The 26,844-nt window shown below is 43.4% G+C and overlaps 1 protein-coding gene across 4 annotated transcripts in view; it reads left to right on the top strand.

Moving 5' to 3' along the window:
• The window catches only part of morc3b (MORC family CW-type zinc finger 3b), a 33,252-nt gene extending 16,072 nt beyond the window's left edge, over positions 1-17,180 (top strand). For 2 of the 4 annotated variants that reach the window (XM_060898816.1, XM_060898819.1), the window contains 10 exons: positions 1,409-1,528; positions 1,660-1,757; positions 3,256-3,363; positions 4,688-4,816; positions 7,556-7,630; positions 7,710-7,752; positions 7,859-7,994; positions 12,262-12,322; positions 12,435-12,951; positions 16,484-17,180. In XM_060898816.1, the coding sequence (XP_060754799.1) occupies positions 1,409-1,528; positions 1,660-1,757; positions 3,256-3,363; positions 4,688-4,816; positions 7,556-7,630; positions 7,710-7,752; positions 7,859-7,994; positions 12,262-12,322; positions 12,435-12,951; positions 16,484-16,750 (1,554 nt within the window). In that variant the 3' untranslated portion in view covers positions 16,751-17,180. Of the gene's footprint in view, positions 1-1,408; positions 1,529-1,659; positions 1,758-3,255; positions 3,364-4,687; positions 4,817-7,555; positions 7,631-7,709; positions 7,753-7,858; positions 7,995-12,261; positions 12,323-12,434; positions 12,952-14,142; positions 15,489-15,960 lie in introns of those variants that run through there. The other 2 variants (XM_060898817.1, XM_060898818.1) reach the window with 2 other exon arrangements.
• Positions 17,181-26,844: the final 9,664 nt, after the last annotated feature.

The following is a 26,844-nucleotide window of genomic DNA, read 5'->3' as shown; positions in this document are numbered from 1 at the left end:
TTTAGTGATACTTTGAATGTGTGAGTCAAAAGAGAGAGTAGAGTCCAGAATAATAATCTCTGAGAGTAGAAGTCTCAGAAACCCCAAGATTTTGCTTTTTCTTGTGATTCACCAATAGTGATCCTTGGGGACTTTTCCCTCTCTTCCCCTTCTCCTCACTGTACTTGTAGGAAAAATAAACCTTGGATCCTCTTCCAGGCGAGTTTGTAACAGGTCCAGTTGGTGTCCAATTTTTTTATTATCGCCCAAACAGTAGAAATAAACATTTTCAGGCGAGTAGCTATTGTTTCTAACCATTCCCTGACTCATGAAGGTCAACACACTTCTTCTTCTCCCTCATTTGGTTTGCGTGTTCAGTTATCTTTCCCATGCTGATGGATGACTAAGGGAATTTGGCTTCTGTGTCACCTCATATTTGTTCCCCAGTTAATCAGGAAGTCATGAATTACAGCTTGAAAGTTCCTACACACTCCAATCAACTCGGAAATATACAATTTAAATGGGAGACATGCTTCAGTTACATTGTGTTCACTATAATTTCCAGGAGTGCCAATCATTTTTGTTGAAAACAATTATTTCTTCATGAGGAATTTGTTTTTCTTTGAATAAATTTATTTCAATGAAAGGTTGAATTTTTTCCTTTTTTTTTAGCGTGAGATGTAGTGACTTCACCAGAAGGAATGTCCCAAACATTGCATTCTTTGACATTTTTGTTTTATGGCAGAAGGGAAGACATCTTCCCTTTTTAGTTTCACGTCTTCTTTTCCCGTATATTATAGTCATATATTCTGCGTCTTTAACACACTTGAGATAAGACCAAGAAGAATTCTGACTTCATCTGTGGAAAAATACTTTTCAGCATACAGTATCTCATCCCATCTCCAGTGTATGAATATTCTCTCTAAGCAACTTTAAATCATTAACTCCTCTGATCTGGTCAAGGTGCAGCTCGGTTCTTAAGAACCTTTTTTAATAAAAGGTTCCGCGTTTTGCTTGAGTTTGGTGTCTCAATTTCTTATAGGTAGAATTTCCACCACAGTGTGTTGCATGAACGCCAGTCTTTCACATTTAGCAGCTTGGAAGGAAGCTGTTAAATTTCCGAGAGTGGCAGTTTTGGTCAGAGTGCAGGGTTAAGCATGTTGCCCTAGAGCAGATAGGGTTAAGGACCTTGCTCAGGGGGCCAAACAAAAAAAAGATTGAGGGTAGCCATACCTTGCTTCCAATCTGTAGCCCAGGGCTTGAGCCACCACTGCTGCCGTCTCTTGCAGTTGTAATGCAGTCAGTAGGAGAGACTCAGCTATTAGGTGGGAATTAGCTACGAAAATAAAAAGGCATGTTTAAAAAAGTATTTTGATATTGATGCATTGTAGCTTGCTGTGTCTGTGGAGATTCTTGACACATTTCACAGACCAAACGTATTCGGATCACATTTGGGTTCAACACCAAAAGCAAGGAGCATTACGGTATCATGATGTACCACAAAAACAGACTCATCAAGGCTTATGAAAGAGTGACCTGTCAACGCAAGGTAAAGTAGTTCCTACTTCAAGAAGTATCTGTAGATGCTGTTATTAATAAATATATATTTTTGATACATATCAGCCTCTCCATTACATTGCTGTGCCATTGTGTGATTTTTTTTTTTGTCTTCCTGAACAGGTAGAGAGAAAAGGTGTTGGGGTCATCGGTGTGATTGAATGTAATTTCCTTCAGCCGACTCACAACAAACAGGACTTTGATGATACAGATAAATACAGGTCCTTACCCCACATAAACATGATTTTCAAAGCCCAATCTTGGATTCATTTACTTTATTATCCCCTGTCCAAACAGTTTGTCGGGGGATATAGAAACGGGTTCCGGCTGTCCGTCCGGTCACGTTTTCGTTTCCAGGCCATGTCTTTAAAACTACTGAAGATATCTGCATGAAACTTTGTATACATATCAAGCAACATGTGAACTGGTGCCTTTTGCTATTTTGGATTTTTGAAAAAAAAAAAATTCAAGTTTTTACATAGAAAATAGATTTTGACATAGTTTCTAAGAGCAATGTTCGTTTCCGGAGCATATATCCAAAACTATTCATGATACGGATTTGAAACTTGGTATACATGTTAACAAGGTGATGTAGATGTGCCTTTTAGAAATGGGTTCCTTCCGTCCGTCTGTCCGTCCATCCGTCTGTCTGTCCGGTCACATTTTTGTTTCCGGGCCATATCTTTAAAACTACTGAAGATATCTGCATGAAACTTTGTATACATATCAAGCAACATGTGAACTGGTGCCTTTTGCTATTTTGGATTTTTGAAAAAAAAAATTCAAGTTTTTACATGGAAAATAGATTTTGACTTATTTTCTAAGAGCAATGTTCGTTTCCGGAGCATATATCCAAAACTATTCATGATACGGATTTGAAACTTGGTATACATGTTAACAAGGTGATGTAGATGTGCCTTTTAGAAATGGGTTCCATCCGTCCATCTGTCTGTCCGGTCACGTTTTTGTTTGCGGGCCATATCTTTAAAACTACTGAAGATATCTTCATGAATCTTTGTATACATATCAGGCAACATGTGAACTGGTGCCTTTTTCTATTTTGGATTTTTGAAAAAAAGTATTTTTCAAATTTTTACATAAAAATAGATTTTGACTTAGTTTCTAAGAGCAATGTTCGTTTCCGGAGCATATATCCAAAACTATTCATGATACGAATTTGAAACTTGGTGTACATGTTAACACGGTGATGTAAATGTGCCTTTTCATACTAAGAAATTTGAATTTTTCATGTTTACATGGAAACAATTTCAGACTTAGTCTCTCAGGTTAGTCTTAGAGGTAGGTTTTGTTTCCGGAGCAGAACTTGAAAACTATGAGTGGTACGGTCTTGAAAGTTGGTATATGTGTTGATTAAGTAATGTATATGTGCCTTTTGGTACTAAGAAATGTGAGAAATTTTTATTTTTAGCTCCCCTGGACCAAAGGTCCTGTGAAGGGTTTATGCCATGGGCTGCTGAGGTCAGTGTAAAGAAATAGGGTTGGTTTCCTGCAGCACAACTTGAAAAATGTGACAAATAACATCTTGAAACTTGGTATATAGTTGGTATATAGGGCGGCGGGGGATATAGATGACTCTGTCTTCTTGTTCCTATTAAAATTGTAGTGTCTGTTCTGTCGAAGGCATAAACTGATTGATTGGGTTATGAGTCCTTACAGTTTATGATGTGCATAACGAGACTGAGGTCCGTTTTTGTGCAGGAAAACCATGCATAACCTCAGCATCAAGCTGGAAGAGTACTGGAACGAGATCCGCTACAAGAGGAAAAAAGAGGACCCAAAATGCACAGTTCCAATCGAGGATACAGTGTGAGTGTGGAGATTCAGTTTAGGTTTCAAATACAGTTTACTTACAGTGTGTTACATTTGGGGGCAACAGCATCGGTGACTTCCTAGATATTTGCCTCATGGACGTGTACCTTGATTGTATGATTTTTGGGGCTATCTTCACTATGAGTTTATGCTAAACCTTTGCATAATATGTTTAACAGTTTTAGCCTCAGCCTTTGGCTGAAGCCTATAGAGGCACCTGTCTGTATGTGTATGTTTAACCAATTTCGAGCATGTTTAAGAATGTAAGATGGTCATTGGCATGCCAGCCTCAGGTAGCAATTCCACTGTCGTGGTGTGGCACCACTGTGTACTGACTATGTAGACGCCATGTTACATAACCTCAGTTTGTAACGTAATCCTTCATGGCTGAGCAATCTAGAGTGCTGTCCAGGAAAGGAACAGCTTTTGCAACGTCGGTTTGAATCCTGGCATTGCCATAAAAGGCTGAGACCTGCACAGGTCTCTAGTATTAATTAGACATAATATTACCTTGTTATCTTGCTAATCTGCTTCTCAGGTGAATTACAACACAATAATAAATATAGGATTTATATAACTTTCACAATTTCTAGCATGAGTGAACAGATTTCTCCATCATGTTTTCCAAATTTCCAGAATGGATACCTCAGCTACTGTGTACTGGATGGCACGGTGGTATAAGTGGTTAGCACTGTCGCCTCACACCAAGAAGATTCTGGGTTTGAGCCCAGCGGCCGACGGAAGCCTTTCTGTGTGGAGTTTGCATGTTCTCCCCGTGTCTGTGTGGGTTTCCCTCACAGTCCAAAGACATGCAGTTAGGTTAACATGGGATGGCCTTGGGCTGAAGTGCCCAAGAGTGGTGATGCACATGTACGCAGTGGCTTTGCTCTCCTATGATGAACTAAATTTCATTGTACATTTGAGCAGTGACAATAAAGGCATTCTATTCTATGGAAGAGAATTAGTCATTCTTGGCCATGATGAATATACAATACACAATGCTACCTTTGAATTTGGCTAAAACAAGATATTTTCTGGGATTGATCAATCTTTTTAAAAAAACGTGCCTAATATTAACTTCTGAATAGGCGGTGTTTTATCTCGGAGGTGCCCACATACTCTTCACACATGCTGCCCAGTGCATACACTGTATATTTTCACAGTTTTCTTTTCCCTAGGAACTTTGTACATTTCTAGCTATATAAATCAGAATATAAAGAAACGTTTAAAAAAACTTGTCCTCTGCTGTTGGTTTTCTTCTTTTCTGATGTTGGTTTGCTCTTCCCTTGTATCTTCCTGGTCTCTCCCTTTCCCTCTGAAGGAAAGTTCCAGATCAAGTCTGGGTGCAGTGTGACAGCTGTCTCAAGTGGAGAAGGCTTCCAGATGGTTTCGACTGCAGCCGGCTGCCTGAGAAATGGTTCTGCAACATGAACCATGACCCACAATTCAGGTGACACTCATAAAACACTTTTATGAAGTGATGTCATTCCTGGACCTGGAAAGTTGTTGCTTGGGAATGTATGAAGGGGATTAGTTGGCTGTGAGAAAGTTTTTGATGAAAAGCTGTGCGGCAGTGGAATTATGTCTAAAGAAATGCTAAATAAATTGCATCGCAAAACCAACACCTGTTCCTGGGAATAGCAGCAAAACTCGAATGGAGTCTCGTGAAGTTAATTTTATTCAAATGGTATGGATGACTTCTGTTGCTGGCTAGTGCCATGAATTCTTTTACAATAGTGTCCTTTCCATCCTGTACTGTCCTTCACATGTCTTTCTATGTTTATCATGAAAACGTTCCAGTGCTGTGACAAACAAATACTTCTGTCTCAAGATGAAAGTGTCTCTTGCACAGGGATGCATCTTGTAAATCTTGGTTTATATTTCATTACTGCTTTAGAGAAGCATCTGAAATAAAATTGTAGAAGCCCCGAGCATTCATGGTCTTTTGGAATCGTACAAGGATCTTAAATGTCAGTCAAGCAAGGTGGGTAGCAAATGCAGTATATGGCCAAAAGTTTGTGGACACATCACTATCACACATATATATTTTTTGAACATGCAGTTTCAGATTTAGTGCCTCATTGCTGTTAATATCAAGTCAAGTTTATTTGTATAGCACTTTTAACAACAGACATTGTCACAAAGCAGCTTTACAGAAAATTATAGACTTTAAACATGAGCTAATTTTATCCCTGATGAGCAAGCCTGTGGTGATGGTGGCAAGGAAAAACCCCCTTAGACGACATGAGGAAGAAACCTCGAGAGGAACCAGACTCAAAAGGGAACCCATCCTCATTTGGGTGATAACAGATAGTGTGATAACTCGCTTCTACAACTGTGTCCTATATAGTCACAAAGTACAACTGTGCAACAAGGAAATTCATTATAGTTTTAGCATGAAGTCTATTTTGTTGAAGTTATCAACTGTTCATTGATAGGGACTTGAGTGCAAAACTGTTCATTACAACTGCAGTCCTAAGGTTATCATGTCAGTTGTAGTCCTCAGCCATCATAGCAAAACTGTAAGTGTCCAGAGCCATGTTCCAAGTGCGACTTTCAACTGTCCATATGGGGCTGTCCTCCACAGGAGTAATGTAATGAGACTCCAGCCAGAAGTAGGGCATCAGGATGGATCAGGCAGGTCTGAGGAGCAGAAGAGGTCAGCATCTTACTGGTGTCTCAGGATCGACATGTAACTCGACAGAGAGAGACAGACAGAGGGAAGAGACGGGGGAGACACACGAGAACACAGGGTGTTAGATATGCCCAGTGTCACCTAATGGTAAAGAGCAGTATACATTTTGCCCTGAGTGCAAGCAGGGACTCCAGCAAGACTAGCTATGACCTTAAATATAACCTCCACTGTTCTGGGAAGGATTTGGCTGTGGGAATTTGCTCATTCAGCAACCAGAGCATTAGTAAGGTCTGGGGTGCAATTGGTGTTCCAATTCATCACAAAGATGTTCAGTGGGGTTGAGGGCAGGGCTCTATGCAGGCCACCTAAGTTCTTCCACTCCAACCTTGGCAAAATGTGTTCATGGAGCTCAATTTGTGCACAGTGGCATTGTCATACTGGAACAGGTTTGGGCCTCTTGATTCCACTGAAGGTAAATTGTAATGCTACAGCATACAAAGACATTCTATACAACTGTGTGCTTCCAACTTTGGGGCAAAAGATTAGGAAAGGCGTGTGATGGTCAGGTGTCCACTAACCTTTGGCCATATAGTGTAGCAAAGTGGAATTGCCCATAAAAGTGTTACATCACTTCCAGGCTACTGGAGTTAAAAGGACCAGTGTAAAAAGGAACTTCACTCTGTGCAGTTAAATTCACTACAACTCAGACTGTGTTCTGATAAATGGACTTGAGGTGGAGAATCTCCTGTTGAAACTCAGTTTCCACATCCTGTTCATTCATTTCTTTCCTGGCTAGTCACGGGGGGGGTTGGATTTATTTGGAGAGCAACTTTTCTGAAATGCAGTGACTTAATTTCCTGAAGCTTCATTTCTACTTCCATGGATTGGTGGAAGCAGAGATCAGGCTTAAGGCTAAACCTCTGACTGAGTCACGTGGATTGATTTCAATAGGAAAATAATATGCTCGGTATGACTTGCACCTTTTGGAATTATGTAAGTGATTTTGTTCTTGGTAGCACTTACTCTTTTACACCGACCGGAGCCCAACATTATAATTTCACTTATTGGGATGTAGCTGGGGGCGGCATAGTGGTGTCGTGGTTAGCACTGTCGCCTCACAGCACAAAGGTTCTGGGTTTGAGCCCAGTGGCTGATGGGGGCCTTTCTGTGTAGAATTTGCATGTTCTCCCCATGCCTGCATGGGTTTTCTCCAGGCGCTTCGGCCTTCCCCCACAGTCCAAAAACATGCTGGTTAGGCTAATTGACTGTAGGTGTGAATGGTTGTTTGTCTCTATGTGTTAGCCCTGCAATGACCTGGTGACTTGTCCAGGGTGTACCCTGCCTCTCGCCCATAGTCAGCTGGGATAGGCTCCAGCTTGTCTGCGACCCTGCACAGGATAAACAGTTACGGATAATGGATGGGATGTGGCTGTGTAGGTCATAGAGCATGTTACAATTAATAGCATACCTGTTGTAGTAACAGACCTGGTATCCTAATTCTAAATACTTTTAACATGACCTTTCTTTCACTGCTATTAAATTCATCTCAATCAGGAGCTGTCTGGTGGAGGAGGAACTGGAGGATCAAGAAGAGGAACAGAAATCATACCCCAAACCCTTCAAACGCCAGTAAGATAGTCATACACAATATCTGATAATGCATTGTGCTATCTGACATTGTTAATCTACAGGTTGTGGGTCTTAACAGGAAGAGGAACAGTAAGAGTCTACAGGATGATAATGGACCAGAGGTAAGGAATTTTTATTTCCATACAACTTTAAAAAACTACAGGTCAACAACTTTATGCAAGTCATTATGTGCAAAGGCTAATAGGAAGACTTTTTTTTTTCTCATAGGTATTACAGATTCCAGCCCTGGAAGCTCCGGTTAATGCCAGGCAGCTGAAAAAGTCTGTATCCTGGAAACCATTTCCTGCCGATCTGTTCAACAATAGTGCAACTGGCCTCAGTGTTCTGTCATCCACTTCTAACGGTTTGTATTTTATTAACCATTGCACCACTGCAGTCAGATTTAATTTTCATTATAAACTTACTAGCAGAGTGTAGCAGTTCGAATGGGTGGGTGGAGCACAGAAGGGCGGCAGGCCAGAACTGAGTTCACAAAACCCGTTTATTATAGCTTTTCAGCCTTAACTACACACACACACACACACACACACACACACACACTCCAGTCATCTGGTTGGGGAGAGAGTGCCTCTCTGCTCTCGCTCTCTTCCTTAAATAGGGCGTGGTCACTGGGGAAGATACACAAACACATTAATCAACCTCAGGTGCAGTGATTCTGCTACTTACCTTCCCCGACTCCGCCCTCCAGCCACAGACTGACGCTTGGCCACGACCCCGCTGCCACATACCCCCACTGCCCGACTCAGGCCGGGCGGCCGTCCGGCCTGCAGCCGACTCCCAACCCCCCTTTACGGGAGAGGAAGTCCACCACGGCCATCTGCGCCCCTGGCCTGTGGATCACCTTGAAGTTGAAGGGTTGGAGTGCCAGATACCAACGGGTGATCCGCGCGTTGGCATCCTTCATGCAGTGGAGCCACTGGAGGGGCGCGTGGTCCGAACAGAGGGTGAAAGGGCGTCCCAGCAGGTAGTAACAGAGGGCGAGGACCACCCACTTGATCGCTAGGCACTCCTTTTCAATGGTGCTGTAGCGCCCCTCACACACCGACAGCTTCCTACTGATATACAACACTGGGCGGTCCTCCCCCTCCACCTCCTGGGACAAAACAGCCCCCAGCCCTCTGTCTGACGCATCCGTCTGTAACATAGAGGGGAGAGAAAAGTCAGCGGAGTGTAAAAGTGGCCCCCCACATAGTGCAGCCTTTACCTCAGAAAAAGCCCGCTGGCATTGCTCCGTCCACTGGACCGGATCTGGTGCCCCCTTTTTAGTCAGATCAGTCAGTGGGCTGGTGATGTCCGAATAGTTAGGTATAAACCTACGATAATAGCCAGCCAGCCCCAGGAACTGTCTCACCCCCTTTTTGGTCTTGGGCCTCGGGCAGGCCGCAATTGCCGCTGTCTTGTTAATTTGGGGACACACCTGCCCGTTGCCCAAGTGGAAGCCCAGATACCATACTTCCACCCACCCAATCGCACACGTCTTCGGGTTGGCTGTGAGACCTGCTCGCCTCAGCGACCTAAGGACGGCCCTCAGATGTTGGAGGTGCCTCGGCCAGTCATTACTATAATGATATCGTCGAGGTAGGCGGCCGCGTGGGGGCGGAGGACCCTATCCATCAGCCGCTGAAATGTAGCGGGCGCCCCAAACAGCCCAAAAGGAAGTGTGACAAACTGGTGTAAGCCGAACGGTGTGGAAAAGGCCGTTTTTTCCCGGGATAATGGAGTCAAGGGGATCTGCCAATAACCCTTTGTTAAATCCAGTGTCGAGTAAAAGCGAGCTGTGCCTAGTCGATCGAGCAACTCATCAATACGAGGCATTGGGTACGCGTCGAATTTAGACACCACGTTGACTTTCCTATAGTCTACACAGAACCGGACCGACCCGTCGACCTTGGGTACCAAGACCACCGGGCTGCTCCAGTCACTGTGGGACTCCTCGACGATGCCCATTTCGAGCATGGCCTCAAGTTCTTCTCGAACCACTTTTTTCTTGTGTTCGGGTAGCCTGTAAGGGCGGCTATGCTCTACCACCCCCGGGGGCATCTCAATGTGGTGCTCTATGAGGTTGGTGCGACCGGGCAGGGGCGAGAATACGTCCGAAAACTTGGTCTGCAACTGGGCAACCTCCGCGAGTTGGGTCGGGGAGAGGTGGTCTCCACAGGGAACCGGAGAGGTACGTGATGCTAATGTTCCCTTTTGAACCTCCAGCCCCAGCTCCGCCTTCTCCGGAACCACCGACACCAACGCCACGGGGACCTCCTCGTTCCAGAGTTTGAGCAGATTGAGGTGGTAAACCTGTAACACCCCACCCCTGTCCGTTCGCCTCACCTCATAGTCAACGTCCCCGACTCACCATGTGACCTCAAAGGGTCCTTGCCACTTGGCGACTAATTTGGAGCTTGATGTGGGCAACAGTATGAGTACTTTATCTCTCGGTGCGAACTCCCTGAGGCGCGTACCCTTGTCGTACAGGCGGGTTTGTCGTTCTTGGGCCTGCCGCAAATTCTCCTGGGTTAGGTGGGTGAGTGTGTGGAGTTTTGCGCGCAGGTCAATAACGTATTGGATTTCATTTTTGCTTGGTGAAGGTCCCTCCTCCCAATTTTCCCGCAGCACATCTAGAATGCCGCGTGGCTTACGCCCGTATAACAATTCAAATGGGGAGAACCCCGTGGAGGCTTGGGGGACCTCTCGCACTGAAAACAACAAGGGTTCGAGCCACTTATCCCAATTATGTGCGTCCTCACTTACGAATTTTTTAATTATATTCTTGAGGGTGCGATTGAACCATTCAACTAAACCGTCCATTTGTGGGTGATACACGCTGGTGCGGATCGGCTTAATACCCAACAACCTATACAGTTCATTTAGTGTACGTGACATAAACGCGGTGCCTTGGTCAGTCAGAATCTCTTGCAGGATTCCAACTCGGGAGATAACGCGGAAGAGCGCCTCCGCAATACTGTGTGCTGAGATATTGCGAAGAGGCACCGCTTCCGGGTATTGCATTGCATAGTCCACCAAAACTAATATAAAGCGGTACCCTCGTGTTTACCGATCTAATGGCCCGACGAGATCTATCCCAATTCTTTCGAATGGGGTCTCAATTAATGGGAGAGGGCACAAAGGCGCTTTTGGGATGGCTGCTGGATTTACTAACTGGCATTTGCAGCACACCGTACACCACCTACGGACATCGCCGCAAATCCCTGGCCAATAGAACCGGGCCATTATTTGGGCTAGTGTTTTATCCTGCCCCAAGTGTCCAGCCATGGGATTAAAGTGAGCCACCTGGAATACCAATTCCCGGCGGCTCTTCAGAATCAACAGCTGCGTGACTTGTTCTTTAGTTTGAGTGTCCTGCGTCACTCGGTATAATCTATCCTTCATAATTGTGAAGTAGGGGAAGGACGGGGTGGCGTTTGGCTGTAGCATTTGACCATCGATTACTCTCACTTGGTCAAATGCATGCCGCAGAGTCTCGTCTCGCGACTGCTCTAATGGAAAATCCGCGAGGGATTCCCCAATAGAGAGAGGAGGAGCCGGCGGCTCCTCACTCTGACGCAGAGCTGACGTAGATGGCTCTGTGACAGCTGCTCCCACCAACGCGACACCGGGGCCTCCCCTTATTAAACTATGGCAGGACCCACTCTTCACTAGGTGACTCATTAATTCCCCAAATCCCGGCCAATCCGTCCCCAAAATTATCGAGTGGGTAAGGCGAGGATTAACCGCCGCCTTCACTATAAAATTTTCCCCTCGAAAAAAATGTGGACCGACACTAAAGGGTAGTTGTGAACATCCCCGTGCACACACAACACCTTCACCAATTGTTCAACTAGAAACTACAAATTAAAAACTAATAGCTTTAACACAAGGGCAGCATGGTGGTGTAGTGGTTAGCACTGTTGCCTCACAGCAAGAAGGTTCTGGGTTCAAGCCCAGTGGTCGACGAGGGCCTTTCTGTGTGGAGTTTGCATGTTCTCCCTGTGTCTTTGTGGGTTTCCTCCAGGTGCTCCGGTTTCCCCCACAGTCCAAAGACATGCAGTTAGGTGAATTGGTGGCTCGAAATTGACCGTAGGTGTGAATGGTTATTTGTCTCTATGTGTCAGCCCTGGGATGATTTGGCAACTTGTCCAGGGTGTACCCCACCTCTCGCCCGTAGTCAGCTGGGATAGGCTCCAACTTGCCTGTGACCCTGTAGAACAGGATAAAGCGGCTAGAGATAATGAGATGAGATGAGTGTCAGCCCTGGGATGATTTGGCAACTTGTCCAGGGTGTACCCCACCTCTCACCCATAGTCAGCTGGGATAGGCTTCAGCTCGCCTGCGACCCTGCACAGGATAAGCTGTTATGGATAATAGATGGATAGCTTTAACACAAATTCTGCTTGTCCCAGGTGCTACTAATTGTCCACCCCAATTTCAGACAAATTAATTTTTTAAAGATTCAAAGCTCTCATACTACATGAAAGTCACAGATTCCATTAACAGCATTTAATCACTAAAAGTTAAAAACAAGGCAACAAATACAATCACCAAGTGCAATTCAGTGGTTTCTGAAATTCAGAGGAACAGGATAAGTTTTATATAAACTTTCATTGTCTTATTTCTAGCTCAGAGATCACCACCACAGCCTCTGATTAATCTCACTGCTCTCTCTGAATCACTGAAAAGGTAACCCTATTTGGATTATGACTCATGTATTTACCGGTAAATATCTCCTTATTTTGCCTAATGTGTATTTGTGGATCAGTGGAGAGTGTGTTGTTCTGTCTGCCTGTTAAAGGATTAAAAGGAAACTCTCTACTGCTGAACACACACCTCCAGCAGTACATCCTATGCCTTATGCCTCATTTCCTCCTAATGCCCTGCTGCAAGGTGGTGGCACGTTCATTGACACACATTCCAGTCTTGCACCAAACAAAGAAGAGAGCAAATGGGAGGGGATGGAAAATGAGAAAAATGTAAATCCATACGAACAAATAAACAACAAGGAGAGCAGTAAGACTGAAATAGTCGAGCCATATCAGGAGCCTGTTTGGGACGAGGATGAGTGGTATGCTGGAGAGGAATCACCCACTACAGAAACCCAGTACTGTATAGCAGAGTCATACTCTAAGGAGGAAGTGAGAAAGGTATCGCATGATGATCATGAGGTGTGGAGTCTGCAGCAGCAGCAGGATGAGTTGATGGAGATGATGGAGCAGATGGCAGAGGAGAGGGACACATGCAGGGAGGAGCTGGAGCAGCTGCGGGATCACTGCACCGCCCTGGAGAATGAGAGGAGTCAGCTCCTCAGCAAGGTAGGAACTATCCTACTATTACACTTTCATTTAAATTCTACATAATATGGTACAGGGCGCCACAGTGGTGTAGTGGTTAGCTCTGTCGCCTCGCAGCAAGAAGGTCCTGGGTTCAAGCCCAGCAGCCGGCGAGGGCCTTTCTGTGTGGAGTTTGCATGTTCTCCCCGTGTCTGCATGGGTTTCCACTGGGTGCTTCGGTTTCCCCCACAGTCTAAAGACATGCAGGTTAGGCTAATTGGTGGTTCTAAATTGACTGTAGGTGTGAATGGTTGTTTGTCTCTGTGTCAACCCTGCGATGACCTGGCGACTTGTCCAGGGTGTACCTCGCCTCTCGCCCATAGTCAGCTGGGATAGGCTCCAGCTTGTCTGCGACCCTGTAGGACAGGATAAGCAGCTATGGATGGATAATATGGTACAAAAATTGCAAAAATCTGATGCCGTTTTGATCCAAAGCAAAGCACCTGGTTGCAATTATCCTTGTAGATCTGTCAAGAAAAAATCAGGCATCACACAGCAAGACACAATAACATCTCATCTCATTATCTCTAGCCGCTTTATCCTGTTCTACAGGGTCGTAGGCAAGCTGGAGCCTATCCCAGCTGACTACAGGCGAAAGGCGGGGTACACCCTGGACAAGTTGCCAGGTCATCACAGGGCTGACACATAGACACAGGCAACCATTCACACTCACATTCACACCTACGGTCAATTTAGAGTCACCAGTTAACCTAACCTGCATGTCTTTGGACTGCGGGGGAAACCGGAGCACCCGGAGGAAACCCACGCGGACACAGGGAGAACATGCAAACTCCACACAGAAAGGCCCTCGCCGGCTGCTGGGCTCGAACCCAGGACCTTCTTGCTGCGAGGCGACAGCGCTAACCACTACACCACTGTGCCACCGACACAATAACTTCAGTTATTTAAATCTACTTTACAATAAAATGAAGGGCTGGCGAGGTAATAATTGGCTTGAATGTGTGATATGGATGTTCTAGCTTTAGCTAGATATTGTGGCACAGCAGGTTTCCTTGCTGCCTTACAGATCCAGGGTTTCGATCCTGAGCTTAGGTTACTGTCTGTGTGGAGTTTACTATGTCCTCCCCATGTGTGCATACCTGGTTTTCACCAGGTTCTCTGTTTTCCTCCCACTATGTCAAAATATAACTGGCTCCTCTAAATATCCCCTAGGTATGAATGAATGTCTGGATGAGTCTATGCATGCTACAGTGGATTGGCATCACATCCAAGGTGAATTTCCCCACCTTGCACCCAGCATTACTGGGATAAGATCAGTGGTTACTGAAGACGAATTAATGAATCTTAAGTATACTGTTATTGACAACATTAACTATTCAAAATTCTGAAAAAAAAAATTAAAAGTCTGGGACTCTCTAATGGTGCCACAAGAAAATTCCACCCTCTATCATCAACAAATCGTGATTTCAAATCTTGAGGATACCAGAGCCATCTATGGCAAAATTGGCTCTTTCTGCGCTGTCAATCATGGCAACATTTACCAATTGTGGGCATCTGTGAGGTCATTTATGCAGAAGAGGGTAGATAGCACTTTCCTTTTCGTGTGATAGCTGTCATATGATAGTAGTGAGCTGGCTGGTAGGTGGGACTTGGCAGGTCACCAAATTGGGGAGAAAATGGGAAAGAATTCTTTCTGTATGATGCCTGAATTGTTTAAAGATCCCAGAACCACTGAATTTTTCAATAGTCATTATTAGATTTACATTAAATTTGGGAAGTCATGGCCTAATGGTTAGAGAAACAGCTTTGGGACCAAAAGGTTGCTGGTTCGATTCCCCAGACTAGCAGGATTGACTTAAGTGCCCTTGAGCAAGGCACCTAACCCCCAACCACTCCGGCAAGAGTGGTGGCGTACCTTGTGTCTGATTAGCCAAAGAAAAACTGATGATGTGATCATCAGTTCGGGCATTGAACCCGACCAACTGAACTGAAATTTGTGCATACTGTGATATACATTATATGGCCAAAAGTATGTGCACACCTGACCTTCATATCTATGCATGGGTATTCCCCAAACTGTTGCCATATGATATAAACACACAATTGTACACAATTGCCACAAAGTTGGAAGCACACAGTTATATAAAATGTCTTTATATGCTGTAGCATTGCAATTTCCAGGCCCAAACCTGTTCCAGCATGACAGTACCCCTGTGCGCAAAACAAGGTCCATGAAGACATGGTTTGTCAAGTTTGGAGAGAACTCAGGTGTTCTGCACAAAGCCCTGACCTCAACCCCACTGAACAACTTTGGGATGAACTATGCACCAAGGCTTCTGCATATCAGTGCCTGAACTCACAAATGCTCTTGTGGCTGAATGAGTACAAATCCATCCATTGTCTGTAGCTGCTTATCCTGTACAGGGTCACAAGCAAGCTGGAGCCTATCCCAGCTGAATATGGGCAAGAGGTAGGGTACACTCTGGACAAGACACCAGATCCTCGCAGGGTTGACACATAGAGACAAGCAACCATTCACACTCACACCTACGGTCAATTTAGAGCCACCAATTAGCCTAACCTGCATGTCTTTGGACTGTGGGGGAAACCGGAGCACCCGGAGGAAACCCACACAGACATGGGGAGAACATGCAAACTCCGCACAAAAAGGCCCTCATTGGCCACTGGGCTTGAACCCAGGACCTTCTTGCTGTGAGGCGCCAGTGCTAACCACTATACCACCATGCTGCCCCTGAGTACAAATCCTAATAGCCAATCTCCACAATCTAGTGGAAAGCCTTCCCAGAAGATTGTAGGCTATTATAACAGCAAAGGGGGACTAAATCTGGCATGGGATGTTTAAAAAGCACATACGGGTGTGATGGGCAGGTATTCGCATACTTTTGGCCATATAGTGTATATAATTAATGTCCAGCATTTTTGAAAATACTATTATGATGTTGAAGCAATGTCCCCCAATTTGATAATAGGAACTGTTCTTGATTCTAAGATTCCTGTTCTTGGCTGCAGGAGTGAAACCCAATGTGGTCTTCTGCTGTTGCATGCTGAGATGCTTTTCTGCTCACCACAGTTGTAAAGAGTTGCTATGAGTTGCTATATCCTTCCTGGCAGCCCGAACCAATCTGGCCATTTTCCTCTGACCTCTTATCAACAAGACATTTCCACCCACAGAACTGTCGCCCACTCACTCAATGTTTTTTGTTTTTCGCACCATTCCGTGTAAACTCTTGAGACTGTTGTGTGTGAAAACTCCAGGAGATCAGCAGTTTCTGAAATACTCAAACCAGTCCATCTGGCTCAAACCAACACCCATGCCATAGTGAAAGTCACACTTTGAGATCACAATGTTTCCCATTCTGATGTTTGAAGTGAACATTAACTGAAGCTCTTGATTTGTATCTGCATGATTTTATGCATTGTGCTGCTGTCAAGGGATTGGCGGCTTCGATAACAGCATGAAACAGCAGGTATATGGATGGACCTAATAAAGTGGCCGGTGAGTGTATATATGATAATAATGTACTGTTGCTAGGTGGAAAAGATGGAGGAAGAAAAAGCCAGCTTGTCCTCCCTGTGTGACCAACTAAAGTGCAAAGTGGAAAGGCTGAAAATAGAGAAGGAAGGAAGGTTGAGGGAAGATGCTCAAGTTGGAGAAGAGAGGCAGAAGTTGAGAAAGCTGCGCCTCAACCTGGGACACCTGCTGGTTTCCTTCGTTCCCGATCTCGACCTGCAGCAGGTGGATTTCAGCAGTGACATCATTGACGAGCTTCTCGACCAGGTCTTAAAAGAAGTCACTTAAGGTCAAGTCAGGGCATATTTCTTCATGGTCAATTAACCATGATATGCCTGATGGCTCATGGTTTCACTGCTGGCTTAATCAAGATGAGATCATCGCTGTATAAAACGTATTTATGATTGTGGCCCAGCCTATCAGCTTAGCAGGCAGCAGCGGTGGTAATAGAATATGTTTCTAAGTCAGTTTTTATTGCCTGTTGCTGCAGCACACATCTAAATCACTTGGTAAATAATTAGCAAGGCATGATGGTTGAGTGTAGCACGGTACTGCTATAAAAATTATTTTCACAATGTTAATTGGTTACAGATTTACACGTTTTGTTGAATGATATTATAATAAATAATATCATCGTAATATTAATGAGAATTCTTTTTACTGTTTTCATTATTATATACATTTATATACTTTGAACCATCTAATGAAAAAAAATAAAATCAACCTGTTTACATGTTGTTAGTAGTTTCTGCATTGGATTTTTTTTTTTTTAATGCTGTATCCAGTTTTTACCCATTTTAGCCTAAATCCTTCATTCAGTCAATCTTTCTTCAAACGTTATTGATATCATTTTCTCATAGTTTGTCATTAATGGTGTCATTAATGATTTTTTTTCAACTCACCATTTAAATACGTCCCCCCCCCCACACACATATATACAGTGCTGAGCGTAAATGAGTGCACCCCCTTTGAAAAGTGACATTTTAAACAATATCACAAACAATTTCCAAAATGTTGACAAGACAAAGTTTAATATAACATCTGTTTAACTTATAACGGGAAAGTAAAGTTAATAATATAACTTAGATTCCACATTTTTTCAGTTTTACTCAAATTAGGGTGGTGCAAAAATGAGTACACCCCACAACAAAAACTAGTACATCTAGTACTTTGTCTGGCCTCCATGATTTTTAATGACAGCACCAAGTCTTCTAGGCATGGAATGAACAAGTTGGTGACATTTTGCAACATCGGTCTTTTTCCATTCTTCAACAATGACCTCTTTTAGTGACTGGATGCTGGATGGAGAGTGATGCTCAACTTGTCTCTTCAGAATTCCCCATAGGTGTTCGATTGGGTTCAGATCAGGAGACGTACTTGGCCACTGAATCACTTTCACCCTGTTCTTCTTCAGAAATCCAACAGTGGCCTTAGATGTGTGTTTAGTCATGTTGGAAAAGTGCACAACGACCAAGGGCATGGAGTGATGGTAGCATCTTCTCTTTCAGTATAGAGCAATACGTCTGTGAATTCATGATGCCATCAATGAAATGCAGCTCCCCGACACCAGCAGCACTCATGCAGCCCCACATAAGGACACTGCCACCACCATGTTTCACTGTAGGCTCCATGCATTTTTCTTTGTATTCCTTACCTTTGCGACGCCATACAGTTTTGAAGCCATCAGTTCCAAAAACATTTATCTTGGTCTCATCACTCCAGAGTATAGAGTCCCAGTAGTCTTCATCTTTGACAGCATGGGCCCTGGCAAACTCTAGGCGGGCTTTTTTGTGCCTGGGCTTTAGGAGAGGCCTCTTTCGTGGACGGCATCCATGCATGCCATTCCTCTGCAGTGTACGCCGTATTGTATCACGGGAAATAGTCACCCCAGTTTGGCTTTCTACTTCTTTAGATAACTGCAGTGAACTTGCATGCCGATTTTCTTCAACCCTTCTAATCAGAAGACGCTCCTGTCGAGGTGTTAACTTTTGTGGACACCCTGGATGTCTCCGTGAGATGATTGCAGTTCCATCTTTCTTAAATTTTTGTACCACTTTTGCTACAGTATTCTGACTGATAAGTAAAGCTTTGCTGATCTTCTTGTAGCCTTCACCTTTGTGGTGTAAAGAAATTATTTTCTTTGGAAAATTCTGAAGAGACAAGTTGAGCATCACTCTCCATCCAGCATCCAGTCACTAAAAGAGGTCATTGTTGAAGAATGGAAAAAGATTGATGTTACAAAATGTCGCCAACTTGTTCATTCCATGCCTAGAAGACTTGGTGCTGTCATTAAAAATCATGGAGGTCATACAAAGTACTAGATGTAGTAGTTTTTGTTGTGGGGTGTACTCATTTTTGCACCACCATAATTTGAGTAAAACTGAAAAAATGTGTAATCTAAGTTATATTATTAACCTTACTTTCCCGTTATAAGTTAAACAGATGTTATATTAAACTTTGTCTTGTCAACATTTTGGAAATTGTTTGTGTTCATTGAGATATTGTTTAAAATGTTACTTTTCAAAGGGGGTGTACTCATTTACGCTCAGCACTGTACATTCTTGTACTACTATCTTTGTGGGGACACTCATTGACATAATACATTCCCTAGCCCCTTATCTTAACCTTAACCATCACAACTAAATGTCTAACCCTTACCTGTACCCTAACCCTAACCAAAACCTAATTTTAACCTGAACCCTAAAACTAAGTCTTAACCCTCAAACAACCTTTTAAAGAAGTGAGGACCAGCCAAAATGACCTCATTTCCCCAAAATGTCCTAACTCTTTTGGTTAAAAGCAAATTCAGGTCCTCAATATGTCACAACTACAAGTACACACATACACACACCACGGTCTTGGCTAGATCTTCTAAATGCTATTACTAGATATGGATCTTTAACTTAATTTTTTTTTTAGCTTAGCTCTAGCAAGATATATATGTACATATATTATGGCTGGGAAACCACAACAGCTTGTGCCAATTACAGTGGCCCCACTGTACCTAATCTGCATGTCTTTTGGCCTGTGGGGGAAACCAGAGCACCCACAGGAAACCCACACAGACACAGGGAGAACATGTAAACTCCACACAGAAAGGCCCCCGTCAGCCATGAGGTTTGAACCCAGAACCATCTTGCTGTGAGGTGACAGCGATAACCACTACGGTGCCCAATCAGGCCAATCTGGCTTTATGGAGGGTAACATGATTGACAGGTAAGTAAAGTCATCCTTGTCCTGATTGTTTGGATGTTGGTGGTGCATTTTTTTTCTGACAGAAATGTGAGAAGAACTTTGGAAATGTGCTCTGACTTTGAGTTCACATTACATTAATGCCATTTAGCAAATAATCTTATAACTGATGCAAATGTTAACAAATATTTGTAATGTTTCTCACAGAAATCTCAATTCTCCCTAAGAACCTCATCTGTAATAGACAGCACTTTTGGACCAATTGATTTTTTTCCATGTGGACAGAATCCTACTTTTAGGGAATGGTTTTGAACACAAGCTAGTTATTTTTCCTTTTACAGTTTTTTACAATTGCTTAAGCACGATATTGAAACAGGGCTTATTTCGCACAATTTCACGCAATTCACACAACCACACACGCATAAGTAGCAGAACATTTCAGATCTTTTTGCAAAATGAAACACTTGATTCAAAACTATACAATAACTATACAATTTATAAAACCACAATTTTGTCACCATATGGCACACACACATTTCATACAATCTGGTTTTGTTTGAACCAGTTATACACTGCTGTGCTCATTTGAAAATGCTTTTAACATTTCTACTTTTCGAATAATATTGTTTGATTTTTCAGAGATATTGTTAAAGCACATGAATATATTCATCAAGCACAACATACAAGGCCAGTACTGCATGCTGATGAAAATATTAATTTCTCTCCACACTGTAAAATCACTCAATACATTCGTGCATGTCCAAAGGTTGCATTTTGCACTGAAAATCAGAACAGGATAGATTCTAAACGGGATATATTGCATAAACACAGCAAAACATTTCAAAAAAAGAAAGCATGAATTAAAAAAAGCCTAAGCATCATCTCTTTATTTCGCTGGTACTTGTGACTATGTGACAATAAAGGGTTCATTCATTCATTCATTCATTCATTCATTTAGCTAGCTGGATCTAGTCATAGTACTTTGTTCACATCACAGGCTCTGTCCTCTCTCACAAGACAGCGAGGGAAGAGTCTTCTTGAATGGTGAATCCAACCTTGCACAGATCCTGTATCAATTTGATTGCAAGGCTTCTTCATCATAAAAATGGTAAGGCAAGCTGCAATACAGATGTGAGTGGCACCGTCTGGCAAGGCATGCTGCAATACAGATGTGAGTGGGGAGTCAAACTCCCATGGTTACCAGAGGACTAGCCCCCCGCTGTAACCCTAGCTATGTAATAGGTGAGAGGCCGAGGGCTATGCGCCACTTGGTGTCGGAAGGATCTTTGGCTTCTTCATGGCTTGATTGAAGGGAATTCATTCACAGGGCTGGAGATCATAAACATAAAACAACAACTCCTCAGTAGGGTTAAGGAAGGGAGAATATGGTGGAAGGTAGTGTTGTAGTAGGTGAGACTGGTCTCAAGACCACTTTTTGTAGATCTTGGTTTCGTCTCAGAATCGACCGCATTTTTACTCAGTCTTGTCTTGGACTCAGATATAAAGACTCAGGATTTTATTTCAAGACTGGTCAAGCCCACAACTACCATGAGCTGGCCTAGTGGTTAATGTGTCTGCCTCTTGCTCGGGAGCTCATGAATCCTAATCATGGTTAGGCCATATCAAAGACCATCATACAAATGGTACCTTCTGGCAAGGCACGCTGCAATACAGATGTGAGTGGGGAGTCAATCTCTTGTGGTTACCAGAGACTGTAACCCTAGCTGTATAGGTGAGAGGCTGAGGGCTATAGAAGTGGAAATTGGCACTGCCCTCTGTGCCTTAAGAGCCTGGTTAATACTGGGATGAGAGGCTGCCTGGGAAGACCTGGCATGGGAAGGCCTTTCTCTTGACAAGACTACAACTGTGGGGATTATACTAAATTGTCTGATTTGTTTGTTTACATCATTACTGTTATAGGATGTAAAATTTCCTGCTTCAAATGTGACCAATACCATGACATACTGCGAATTTGAAATTTTTGTTACTATTAACGGCCATCACCCCTCCCCCACCTCCTTTCACACTCACTGGTCTGATCCTGGTCTTGACTTGGTCTCGCCCTGCCTTGGTCTTGGTCTTGACTTGATCTCAACTCTGCAAAGTCTTGGCCTTGTCTCGGTCCCAATACACTCTGGTCTTGGCCATGTCTTGGTTTAGGTGGTCTTGACTACAACACTAGTGGGAAGTATTGGAGAGAACAATGTGGATGCTGATGAAACCAGATTTGGTCCAGAGCAGAACAGTGGGAAGATACATTTTGTCTTTTTCTGTGACAATGTTGTGTCGTCTGTCTAAAATTGTGAGTATGTGGGCCATGTTGTAAGGACCTTGTAAGTTGGCATGATGGTGGAGGTTTATGATAGTTCTCTCTTGTTCCTGTGAGAATATGGGGCCCCTTCGTCCTTGATGTGCTTGACCCTCAATCCAGTGTAGACCAAGCAAAATACTGTACATGTCAAATGTCATAGGACAGCGTACAAGGCATTGTTTCAAACATGGAATGCAGTGAATGAGTACCAGAGTCCTGATGTAGTGCATATAGTAGGCTACATTGTATTGATTTTATGGTCGACAGTGGAGACAAGTTGTTTTGCACCAGTGTTCTTGTCAAGAGTTGGGCTGAACTTTCTGTCGAGCCTCTCTGTGTCAACCCATGGTTTACAACATGGTCAACCAATGTTGCTCGAATCTCATTTGATAAATTTGGTCCTCACCTTCTTTGTTCACATCCTCCTCCAGGTCTACCTCGACATATTCCTTTTCCTCTGCCCCCATCTTCCTATATTGGCTCTCTTGTCTCATCCTTAATCTTCCTAGGACGCTCTTCTTATTACTGCAAAATTGCCTTCCGTTTTTGTTGAAGACAGGTAACCTGTATTTGGTGAGTTTATATTTAAGCACCAAAGTGTCTGTATTCCTGATGCCTGTGTTTGCTAAATTGGTAAATAGGTGTGATATTTTGAAAGACAGTGCCTTGAAATGGCAAACAAGTGAGATCATGTTAGATTTCTGTGTCTAATGTTGAGAAGTATGAGTTTAGCATTTTGCAAAAAGTCCAAGGCTGAGAATGTGCTTATAGTAGTGCAGATCTGGGCTGAGGTTTTGCTCCTGGAGTGTCAGGTTTACACTAACTGTGTTGTTTTTAATTTTAGTGTGTTAGCAAATACATTAAAAAAAAAACTTTAATGCACAAAATACAGAAGCATGATGAGGAAAGATCACCAACTTTCACTGCAGCAAATTATGTCATTGTGGATCTCATGGGATCCGGGACATCTACTTATCCAGCAATCCACCATAGTCTTAATCATTGTTCCCTCAGTAGTGTTAGTGTAAAACCCCCACCATCACCACCATGCAAGCCATCCAAGCCTCAACTAAAAGTCAACATATGACCTTAGCATCAGTTTACATCATAAGATCCCTGAGGCTTTCTCACCTGTCCTCGCTGTCAAAAGAAAAGGAGACTTTGTTGATCCCTAAGAGAGATATTAATAGGTGGCTGTGAGGAGACTGCAGTGGTATGTGCGACTCTGACCAAATGTGTGCTGCCAAAGACATTGGAGAGAGTTCTGCTTTGGCAGTCCTGCTGCAGTACCAGGGTCAATTTTAAGTCCTTAAGGACAAGTGTGAAAATCTGGGGGGGTTGGGGTAAAATAACTGCAGCTACTGTTTCCTAGGACGCTCTAAGCCAGGGGTCATCAAACTACGGCCCGCGGGCTGACTACGGCCCGCCACCCCCCTTTGACTGGCCCCCCAGCCCCTCTGCCCCCCACCACTTGAACCGGCCCTATGAGGCAATCCCCAAAAGTGGTCACGGCCTATTTTTTTAAATTGCTTTTTGGCAAATAATAACATGTCTGCATCTTGTATTTTGTTGATCTTATCAATTAAAATTGATATTTAGTTATAAAATGAACTATTCATATTTTCCGAATTTTCGTCATATGCTCGCGATCAAGCAGTGACAGGCAGCGCACGTGCAGAGAACTGTCAGTGTTCAGGACAGCAAAATGGCTAGCGGTCAGCGAAAAGTTGACAGAGAGTGCAGAGTTTTTAAAGAACGGTGGACCACCGATTATTTTTTCGTTCAGTATAAGGACCGTGCAGTTTGTCTTATATGTAAAGAAAGTGTGTCGGTTTTCAAAGAATATAATCTGCGTTGTCACTACGAAACCCGCCACAAAGAGTATGCTAGTTTGCGAGGGCAAACAAGAGAAGACAGGATTCGGAGGATGAAATGCGGACTGGCTGCACAACAGAATGTATTCCTTCGCCAAACCCAGATCAACCAGGCTGCTGTCCAAGCTAGCTATAAGGTAGCTCACCTACTAGCTACCCATGGAAAGCCGTTTACTGATGGGGACTTTGTTAAAGTATGCATGCTTGCTGTGGCCGAGGAGGCGTGTCCCGACAAGAAGGATGCGCTCAACGCGGTGAGTCTCTCCACACCTACTATGACCAGGCGAACCGAAGATTTGGGGGACAACGTGTATGACCAGCTGAATGAGAAAGTGTCAGAATTTGAGTTTTTTGCTTTGGCCATGGATGAGAGCAATGACGTGCAGGACACAGCACAACTGCTGTGACCTATTGCCCATATTATTATAATTTCACTGTTTTTTTAAATGTATTTATTTTATAGGCCTATTTCTTTGACCTTTATTAAGTGCTGCACACAATTATTATTAATATTATTAATAATATCAACAGGCCTACCTACAATTTATAATTTTCCACTCACCTTTGCCAGTGTCAATCACCTCAACTAGGCAGATGTTTCTTACCTTGACAGCTTTGATGTTATTTTTATTAGAAAATAAATAAATGGAATATCTGTGGTATTTCAAATTAAAACAAAGTGTGAAGACTCAATTACTACTTTTGCAAACCACTAGTAAAGATAAACAAATATGTGCCAGGAATCAAGTGTTGATATAGTAGTGGGGATATAGTAGTGTGGATATAGTAGTGGGGATGGCCGTGCCAGGCTAGTAATCTCTACTACACAATGAGGCCTGCTGGTGGTCATATTTGTCTGGGTCATACAATTCTGTGTTATATAGCTGACCCGACCCCGGCCCCCCATCACAGTCAGGAACGACAATGTGGCCCCCAGAGAAAAAAGTTTGGTGACCCCTGCTCTAAGCTGATGAGAAATACATTAGGGTTTGGATACTTAAACTTATTGACCTAAAACTTATTGGCTTTTTAACTTTCTTGATCTGTGCTAACAGAAACAAATTAGCAAGACACACACGGTTGAAAAACATATTCTTGTTTTCTGTGTTTTTAGCTTTGGGAAAAAGTAACATTGGTACATTTTAATAGTACAGTACATGACACGGAACCATGTTTGTATATTAAAGAACAAAAATACACTATGGACCACACTGTGAAACACAGTAACGCAGAGTTCATTCTTTGCATTGAATGGCATTCTGGGTAATGGAGGAAACCATTCACCAAAGTGAAAATAGTAAAAATGTTCAACTTAGATAAACTTAGACCACATGCTCATTATAAATATTGATATGCAAGACATTTAGGACATTCAGGATTTTTTAAAGTAACATCTATTGGGTGAAAAACCAGATCATATGTTTGGTCTCATCTCATCTCATCTCATCTCATATCTCATCTCATATCTCATCTCATCTCATATCTCATCTCATATCTCATCTCATCTCTCATCTCATCTCATCTCATCTCATCTCTCATCTCATCTCATCTCATCTCATCTCATCTCATTATCTCTAGCCGCTTTATCCTGTTCTACAGGGTCGCAGGCAAGCTGGAGCCTATCCCAGCTGACTACAGATCAAATCAAATCAAGTTTATTTGTACAGCGCTTTTAACAATAAACATTGTCGCAAAGCAGCTTTACAGAATTTGAACGACTTAAAACACGAGCTAATTTTATCCCTAATCTATCCCCAATGAGCAAGCCTGTGGCGACGGTGGCAAGGAAAAACTCCCTCAGACGACATGAGGAAGAAACCTCGAGAGGAACCAGACTCAAAAGGGAACCCATCCTCATTTGGGCAACAACAGACAGCCTGACTATAATATTAACAGTTTTAACAGGTATAACCCTCAACTGTCCTCATGGGGCCGTCCTTCACAGGAGTGGGGCGATAAAACTCCGACCAGACACAGGGCACCAGGATGGATCAAGCAGGTCCGAGGGGCAGAAGAGGCCAGCATCTCAATCCCAGGATCAACATGTAACTCAGAGGGACAGATGGGGGGGGGGGGGGAAGAAAACATGTTGTTAGGTATGCCCTAAAAATGACAAGTATTAAATCTGTGTGGTAGGCTCGCAGAGACGAGAGTCTTTACATCAGGCATGACACACAATGGCATGTTAATATGGTAAAAAATATATCATGACCTGCTCTGGCTGGATGCTTGCTGGATGCTTTACAGGCGAAAGGCGTGTTACACCCTGGACAAGTCGCCAGGTTATCACAGGGCTGACACATAGACAGACAACCATTCACACTCACTTTCACACCTACGGTCAATTTAGAGTCACCGGCTAACCTAACCTGCATGTCTTTGGGGGAAAACGGAGCACCCGGAGGAAACCCACGCAGACATGGGGAGAACATGCAAACTCCGCACAGAAAGGCCCTCGCTGGCCACGGGGCTCAAACCCGGACCTTCTTGCTGTGAGGCGACAGCGCTAACCACTACACCACCGTGCCGCCCATATGTTTGGTACATTGTGTTATTGTTTTTGGTCATCTTCCTGTAAATTTATGTATTTATTATCATATTTATTGTGCATCATCATCATTAGTCCTCATCACCCATGATAGAGCATGATTGCCTCCAGCAACTAGATTCTTTCTGGTGTTGGTTTCCATGACAATGTAAGTTTTATGAGGTAGGGAAGTTAGCCCTACACTCAACCCTCCTGCTTCATCCAGGTTTGGGACCGGCAAGAACCCCCTCAGGGGCCCCAGGTGGAGTTATTGTGCTGCATATTTACATGTTTTCCTACTCTTCGATATACGTGTATTTTTTAATTCCTATTCAAATATTAAAACATTTTTATACTGTATTATTTAAATAGATTTATTTATGCATCTTATTTGTGTATTACATCATCAGTATGATAATGAGAAGTCTTTTTCCCATGGGCGGCATGGTGGTGTAGTGGTTAGGACTGTCGTCTCACA

The sequence above is a fragment of the Neoarius graeffei genome, chromosome 18 (assembly GCF_027579695.1).
Source record: "Neoarius graeffei isolate fNeoGra1 chromosome 18, fNeoGra1.pri, whole genome shotgun sequence".
NCBI lineage: Eukaryota > Metazoa > Chordata > Actinopteri > Siluriformes > Ariidae > Neoarius > Neoarius graeffei.
This window is presented reverse-complemented; position numbering and strand designations above follow the sequence as displayed.